General features: G+C 41.0%; 1 protein-coding gene across 1 annotated transcript in view; it reads left to right on the forward strand.

Moving 5' to 3' along the window:
- Window positions 1–2,657: 2,657 nt before the first annotated feature.
- ATF3 (activating transcription factor 3) overlaps window positions 2,658–9,013 on the forward strand; it is a 7,850-nt gene continuing 1,494 nt past the window's right edge. Inside the window, exons 1-2 of the mRNA XM_006887969.1 lie at window positions 2,658–2,897; window positions 8,586–8,693. Of these exons, the coding sequence (XP_006888031.1) occupies window positions 2,658–2,897; window positions 8,586–8,693 (348 nt within the window). The remainder of the gene's footprint in view (window positions 2,898–8,585; window positions 8,694–9,013) is intronic.

Genomic DNA, 9,013 nt, shown 5'->3' on the forward strand with positions numbered 1-9,013 from the left:
AAGCACATCATGCTTGGAAGAGAGGATGGAGAGTGCAGGAGAGGGAGACCCCGGATGAGATGGACTGATATAGTGTCTGGAGCAATGGGGATTGGTGTGTCAGGATTAGTGAGACTGGCTCAGGACAGACGGGTTCAGAGCTGCTGTACATAGGGTTGCTATGCACCACAGGCAACTCAACCAATAACATTCTATGATAGGTTTGGAAGCAAGAGTGTCATCCACTTCCTAAACAACATGCCTCTAGAAACTCTATGAACTTGATAAATGTTGATAGTTGTAGAGGGGCTTCAGGCCTTTTGTTCATAGGGTGGCTATGAGTCGTGCTCGACTCGAAGGCAGTCAACAAGCACCACCACCACCTTTGGATTGGCAGCACCACTCTTGACCACTAGACAACCAGAGTTCCCTTTCATATGAATGGGAGGCAGTTGAAAATACCATGGCTTGGATCAGGCATATCTTGGCCTTTGCTCTTTAGTATTTTGGAGAAATCCTTGAACATAGATTTTCCCAGTGTAGCACATCTTTTGAACTGATGCCTCTGAATTGTGCTGTTTGTTGGAGAAGAGTACAGAATATCCCATGGACTACCGAAAGAAGGTCTAGAAATGTCTTGGGGGAAATGCAGCCAGAGTGCTCCTTGGAGGCAAGGGTGGCGAAGCTTCTTCTCTCACACTTGTGCTTGCCTGGCAACATGTCCAAAATTACTACTTCTTGGAAAGGGATATCATGCTTAGAAAGGTAGAGGGTCAGCGAAAGAGAGGAAGACCCTCAAGAAGATCGACTGACACAGTGACTGCATCCATAGGCTCAAGTGTGTCAGAGATGCGAAGGATAGGACAAGCAGACAATCAGATCTATTGTTCATAGAATCTGCTATGAGTTGAACTCCACGCAGTAGCACATAACAACAACACTAAAAACAACAACTACCACATATTGGAGGAAATGTGTCCAGAGTGCTCCTTAGAGGCACGGGAGGTGAAACTTTACCTCAAATACTTAGGGCATGCTGTCAGGAGGGGCCAATCTTTAGAAAAAGGCTTCACACTGACGAAGGTGGAAGGTCGAGAAAGAGAAGAAAGCTCTTGAGGATATGGACTCACACAGTGATTGTAACTATGGGCCTAAACATGTATGAGGTTGTGGGGGTGGTGCAGGATAGAGCAAGGCTCAGGTTTGTTGTTCATAGAGTGTCTATGCGTTGTCGTCAATTCAATGGTACATAACAATAATAGTATGGCAAGAAGAGATTAATCAGTGACCGAGTCCCCAGGTAGGGCAAAAAGTTAACATGCTTGCTGCTAACGAAAAGACTGGAGGTTCAAGTCTGCCCAGAGGTGCCTTAGAAGAAAAACTCGATGACGTACTTCTATAAAATTGGCTCCTGAAAACTCTATGGAACAGAGTTCTGCTCAGACACACACAGGCCTTGGTGCCGTGAGTCAGAATCCATCTGAAGTTGGAACGTTGTGACTGTTGATATTGTTGTCTCTTTGAATTTTCTAAACTATAGACTAAGAGAGGTAGAAAAGACCTTGGAGGCTGTTTCATTCCAATGCCCTCTCCTCATCTTTTAAATTCACTCAAGCGGTCTCCAGCTAGTCAATGGACATTGAAAGCTGAGTCCAGAGCTTTGCTAGACTCTGGGATAGAATGATGAGAGTGATTTGACTCGTGCACTAGGGAGATCTCAGTCATTTACCACAGGAAGACTGGATCTTAGAGAGCAGAGGTGACATGTCCTGTACGTGCTCTACGACCAGTCGAAGGCTTTCTTTAAATCACAAGGTTGGACAACACCTTTTTCAGTTGTCCAAACCCTTGGCTTTTTTTATTGTCTTGACTCAGGTCTTCTGCTTCACCAGCCTTAACTTTAATTGAAGAGTCCCCGGGTAACTAAATCTCCACCCTTCATTGTCTGCCAACAACTGGGAAAAGACCATTGCCTTCTTCCTTATCGCTTACTTGATCAAACTTTCTGAGCAAGAGACTTCAGACATTTACTTACAAAACTGAAGCATCCTTTTCCCTTTGCCTTTTATTTCTTCTTGATGATAGAGTCAACTTGATTTCAGATGCCATCTAAGTTTCTTTTGATAAAAAGATATTGAGATGGGGCTACTAATAGTCTCATTGATGTAGAGAAAAAGAAAGAAATTGCTTTATTGTGTCCACATATACAGGAGGCACAAGTGGTTGGTGTGTGATGGGTGCAAACCTAAAGATAACTCATCTAGTGGTCCTGTTGAAGGAAAGACCTGACAATGTGCTTCCTTTAATGATTGCAGCCAAAAGTCTATGGCAAAGTGCTTCTCTATCACATATGGGGTACTCATGAATTGAAATTCACATGAGGAAGCAAATTTTTTTTTTTAATTCGTGCACCCAAGAAAAACAAATAGCTCTTCTAGGGTTCACAATAACATAAAAGGTCAAATCATAAATTCCAGTTTATCCATATCACTAAGTTGTATGTTTTAAACACTTGTTTTGTTTAAGATGAGTACAGCATGGATGATTGTAAATAAACCAGAAAGATTATGGAACTTCTTACGGGGTTGGCGGCCCTAGTGTTGGAGGATACAGGGAGGTGTGAGCTCGTGCTGAGAAACTTGTAAAGCAGTTTCCATTCTGATGTATTTTTCAGCAACATGATGCTTCAACACACAGGCCAGGCGTCTGCCTCGGAAGTCAGTGCCTCTGCCATCGTCCCGTGCCTGTCTCCTCCCGGGTCACTAGTGTTTGAGGATTTTGCCAACTTGACTCCCTTTGTCAAAGAAGAGCTGAGGTTCGCCATCCAGAACAAGCACCTCTGCCAGCGGATGTCCTCTGCACTGGAGTCAGTCACAGTCAGCGACAGACCCCTCGAGATGTCAGTCACTAAAGCAGAGGTAGGTTCCACCACAGGTGGTCATCGGTCAGCACATACTTAGTGCACACTCAGCACATGCCAGGCATGTTCAGGGCGAAGGACTATGGTTGTGTTGTTGTTGTGGTTGTTATGTGTCGTTGAGTTGCCTGTGACTCATAGCAACACTATGTCCAAAAACCCTAAACCCAGCTCTATGCTGTGCTAAATCTTATTGTCTCTGACACACCTACCCCCGTTACCCCAGATACTGAATCAATCCATCTCATTAAGGGTCTTCCTCTCTTGCGCTGTCCCTCCGCCTTCCCAAGCATGATGTTTCTCTCCAAGGACTGGTCCCTCCTTACAACATGTCCAAAGTATGTCAGACAAAGCTTCAGAATCCTTGCCTCCAACGAGTAGCCTGGTTTCATCATCTCTAGGATGAACCTGGTTGTTCTCCTAGCAGTCCATAGTATACTCAATACTCTTTTCCAGTTCCACAGCCCAAAGGCATTATGTAGTGAATACAATAAACACAATCACTGCCCTCAGAACACTTACCTTCTGTTGGAAGGAAGCAATGAAAAGCACTTGATATGAGAAGCAAGTGCAAAGGACAAAAATAAAGCAAGGAAGGGAAACAAACATAGAGGTGACAGCAGGCTTGCTATCTTAGGTCTGAAGGTCTGAGGTGGGAGTCTGGCTGACTCACCTGGAGAGAAGCAGATGGGCAGGGAGGCCAGGGTGAAATGTGAGGTCAAGGTTGTTGGAGGGAGTTAATAGGTGGAGGGCATATCATGTTGAGTCTCATAGACTCATGCATATAACCATTTAGTCATAAAGAGATAGGAAGTGATTGGAAGGTTTTTGAGCAAAAGAGTGACATGATATAACTCATCTTTTTACATGGTCTCCTTGGTTGTTGTGTTGAAGATAGATGGTAGGGACAAGAGCAGAAGCAGAATGTACAGAAAGGGTTCCACCATAGTAATACAGGCAAAAGAGAGATGAGGCTTTGCAACTGGATTGGGCAGTGGAGGGACTGAGCTGTGGCTGGAGTCTAGGTGTGTTTGGTGGGTAAAGCTGATTTACTGATATATTGCACATCCAGTATGAAAGAAAGAGAAGATACAAGGCTGATAGTTTCAGCAACTCATATACCCACTTGTATACTTGATTGACAAGACTGTAAAAAGTTGAATAAAGGCAAGAACTGGAGTACTGGTCTATTCAACACCACAATGAAGGCGCCAGGAAGGTTGTGGATCTGTGGATCTGAGGTTCATAGGAGAACCAGTACTAGAGATATAAAGTTGAAAGTCACATGCATGATATTTAATACCTTGAGATGGATTGAGATCACCTATGCACCTAGTTCTGAAATAAAAACACCATGGAATGAGGTGATTATTTTTATTGCTATGGGGAGCCAGGTACATAGAAAATGGAGCAAGGTCTAGTCAACCAGTCCAACTACAGTGCTTACAGTCTTGGTACAAGGTGTCTACCCCAAGACCAAGTCTGTCTCTGTCACTTACACTGTTCCCTGTAACTTTCTACGAGATATCAGGTATAGTGAGAAATCAGGAAGGCAGTTGTTAGCAATGCTGTGATGCTCAAGGATGTGGGAGCTAAGATCTTGGCTGCTTTGTTGGCCTTTCCTTCATGATTCCAATGAAGACTTATATAAAGTGGCTCCCTGGTGGCATAGTGTGTAAAGTGCTGGTCTGTTAACCAAAAGGTTGGAGGTTTGAATGGAGGGTCATTATGGTTTGGAACTGACTAGACAGCAGTAGTTTATGGACACAACATTCAAGACATTAAACACCATATTAACACTGGAGGGATCTGTAAAAGACCTCAGAGGATTAAACAGCAAAGATGTTATTTGAGGGCTGAGGTGCACATAATCCATGCCACAGTATTTTTAGTCACTTAATAATATCTGCAAAATATAGACAATGTATAAGAGAGACCAAAGAAGACTTGATGTATTTGAACTATAGTATGGTGAAAGAATTTTTACTATACCATGAACTTTCAGAAAAATGAACAAATTAATCTTGGAAGACGTACATCTAGAATGTTCCTTACAAGTGAGTATGGCCGTACTTTGTCTCGTGAACTTGGACATGTTATTGGGAGGGACCAGTTCTTGGAGAAGGTCATCATTCGTGGTAAGGCAGAGCCAGTAGAAAAGAGGAGGACCCTCCATGAGATGGATTGACACAGGAGCCGCAACAATGGACTCAAGCATAGCAATGATTGTGAAGATGGCTCAGGAGCAGATAGCTGTGTTTTACATAGGGCCATTATTAGTCAGGGAGCACTGGTGGCCTAGTGGCAAGAAGCTACACCGCAATCCTGAAGGCATGCAGTTCGAGGCCACTAGCTGCTCTGTGAGAGAAGGAGAGCAATCTCCTCCTGTGCAATTAACTGCCTCTGAAAACCCTCCAGTTGGGTTAGCCAAGTGTCGCTTCCGACTCAACGGTACACAGCAGCAACAACAACAATAACTAGTCCGAGCTGACTTGATGGCAGTAAACTCATTTGTCTTAAAAGGAGCGTAACCAGAATGCTCCCTAGAAATGAAATTGCAAAACTTTTTTTTCAAATGCTTTGCAGGTATTATCAGGACCAACCAATGCCTAGAGAAGGCTATCATGCTTAAGAGAGGGTCAGTGAAAAAGAAGACCCTCAATGAGATGGATTATCACAGTGGCTGTCACAGTGAACTCAAAGCAATAGTTAGGAGGATGGTTTGTTGTTATGTGTGGTTTGAATCAACTTAGACACATAGTGACCCTGTGAACAATGGATCTGGGACTTGCCCCCGTGTCATCTTCACCATCTCTGATATACTTGAGCCCATTACTGCAGTCATTCAATCCATTTTTTCAAAGGTCTTCTCTATTACAGTAACTTTCCCTTTCCAAGCATGATGTCTTTTTCCAATCCTGGTACCTCCTAACAACATTTCCAAAGTATATGAGATGAACTGTCACCATTCTTGCTTCCAAGGCACACTCTTCTTTCACTTTCTCCAAGACAGACGTGTTTGTTCTCTTGACAGTCCGTAAGATGTTCACCACTCTTCTCCAACACCATAACTCAAAGGCATTGATTCTTTTCCTTTTGACTTTATTCATTATCCAGCTTTCAGATGCATAGAAAGCAATTGAGATCATGGCTTCAATCAGACTCACTTTTGTCTTTAAGATGACATTATTATACTTTGGAGATATCCCTAACAGCAGATTTTCCCAAAATGGCATGTCTTTTGATTTCTTGATACCCTTGGTAGCTGACTATAGGTTCAAGCAAAATGAAATCATTGTCAAGCCTAGTCTTATTTTTGTTGTGCCAATTAGTATCAGGGCTGTCTTAATTTTCCAATTATTATTAGAAGTAAAATACTTGAGATGAATGTTATTTCTTGCCTCTGATTAAGCATGTGAAGGTCACTGGGTAGCATAACTGATTTGTGCTTGACTGTTAACCTAAATGTTGATGGTACAAATTCTCTTAGCAGCACTGTAGGAAAAAAGGCCTTCAAAATCCACCTTCATAATAGTTACAGTCACTTAAACCCTATGAAACAGCATATCAGGTTGTCTTGAGTTGGAATTGGCTCAATATTTGGGGTTTTTTTTGTTGTTGGGTTGTTTTTTTAATAGCAAACTACATAAAAGACATTTTTTGGTATACATTGTGGTGTTTCCTTCATATACATTGTGTTTCATACTTTGCTTTTTTTTTACTCTTGTATAATTTATTTTTGTTATGATTTTTAAAATTTTTACTTAGTTTTCTTATTATTGTTATTATTAATTTTTTTTAAATCATTTTAATGAACATTTACAGAGATTTTGGATTTCCATTCATTCATTGTTGCACTTTTCTCCCTGCCCACACTTTGCTTTTTTCACATGGTGTTTTATACATTGTGTTTTATAAAATTCATCATCATTAATCTATGCCCCCTAGTATCCTGTCTTTTCAGGTACCCACTGAATCTTTCCTAATTCCTTCACTGCCTCCCTCCACCTATCAGACTCTACAACTCCATGATTTCCTCCCCTACCAATCCTCAGACCCCCTTCTATTTGCCCTCCCTGCTTTGGACTTTTATATACATCTTATTAGTTATCCTTCTATTTTTACAGTAATGGTCTTATACAGTATTTGTCGTTAGGAGACTGAGTTAGTTCACTCATATAATGTTCTCTAGCATCTCCCATATTATATTTTATAAAATCATCACTCCTGAGTGCTGCATAGTTTTCTTCTAGTACCTATTCCACAATTTTCTGTGCTTTCCCTGTCCCCCTTGTATTCTGGGATTCCAATCATATCTCTGTTTCTCCTCTTGATGTTATCCCACATGATTCTAATGTTATCTTTATTTTCTTTCTGTCTCCTCTCTAATGTTTCATCTAGTGTGTTCTCATTGAGGTTCTTGTCTTCCAGTTCATGTCTCTCTGTTCTGTCTCTTCTCTTCTGCTTTTTATAGCCCTCTAGCATCTTGTAACCTTCTGCCATTTTGGTCTTGATATTCTGGATTGCATTTTCATGACTTTCTGTGATTTCCTGTACTTTGTTAGCTGTACCCTCTCTGTTTCGTGATGATTTTTTTCAAGTTTTTGTACCTCTTTATCTAGAGTTTCAATTATTCCATTTTTCACAATTTCTTCCATAGTTGTTCATGTTCCTCTACATTGATGTATTTCTCCTGAATCCTTGTTTCTGGAGAATTCACTTTATTTATGGCTTCCATTCTTTCTTCCATTAGTTATACCTTCTTCTATAGCTGTTCATATAATGCTACATCAATATATTTCTTCTGTTTCCCTGCCTCTAGAGTATTAACTTTATTTATGGCTTCCATACTTTTCCTCTACCATTTGTATCTTCTTCAGTAGCTCTTCTTATGACTCCATGTCAATAATATTCCTTCTGTCATGCTGTCTCTAAGGTATTCATTGGATTTGCAATATGCTCTGCTTTTTTTAGGGGAGTATTTTGTTTTCTCACAAAGTTTGAAGCTGTTTGCTGCTTTCTTGATACTATGTGAAGTTTTTCTTGGTGTTTGTTAGGCCATTTCTATTGTGTCTGCATAGGTTGTTGGTAGTTCTTTTTCTTTATGATGTTATGGATTACTTGCAGGATTAAAGTGTTCTGTCTATCAAGGTGGGCAACTTTATCTACTGGAAACCCTTTCTGGGTCTGTGAGCATGAAAGTTTACCTTTCCTAAAGTCTTTCAAGTCATCTCTGATCTGAAGTGTAACCCTGCAGGATTCACCTCATTGCAACTCCCTTTCCTAAAGTTTGTTGTCCTCTTGGGGTGTGGAATGGCCCTGTGCAGGCAGGTTTCCCAACTGGAGCAGTTTCTCTCCAGGAGAGTTGTAGCACCTCCCCACCCCACCCACCCCACCCCTGCATCTCAGTGTGCTGGCTCTGGGAGTATTTTCTCACCTGATTGTAGCCCACTCTCCTGAAGTCTCTTATCCTCTATTGTTTGTGTAGTGGAACGACCAGGTTCTCCAACTTAAGCAGTTTTTGTTCAGGGGTGTTGCAGACAGCTTCCTCCCTAGCTGCTCAGTTTGCTGTCTGTGCAAGTCTCTCATTTGATTGTAGCCCCCTCTGTTAAATTCTATTTTCCTCTTTATTCTATGGTTCTACCTCAATATTTAATTTCAGTTATTAAATATATTTTGGGTTTTATAGGTAGCCCCTGAAGAAGATGAAAGGAAAAAACGACGAAGGGAAAGGAATAAGATTGCAGCTGCCAAGTGCAGGAACAAGAAGAAGGAAAAGACAGAGTGCTTGCAAAAAGTGAGTGCCAGCCTTTTCTCTTCTAACCTATGTGTATATATATACATACACATGGGATATATATACACACACATACACATGGGATATATATACACATACACATGAGATATATAGATATATATATACATATATACACACACACACATACACATGGGAGATAGATATATATATATATACATACACAAGGGAGATAATATATACATACACATGGGAGATAGATATAAATACATACACATGGGAGATACATACTCACACACACATATATATATATACACACACACACACATACACATGGGAGATTATATATATATATATATATT

This window comes from Elephantulus edwardii, unplaced genomic scaffold (assembly GCF_000299155.1).
Source record: "Elephantulus edwardii isolate Elephantulus edwardi_28Jun2011 unplaced genomic scaffold, EleEdw1.0 scaffold00063, whole genome shotgun sequence".
Classification (NCBI taxonomy): domain Eukaryota; kingdom Metazoa; phylum Chordata; class Mammalia; order Macroscelidea; family Macroscelididae; genus Elephantulus; species Elephantulus edwardii.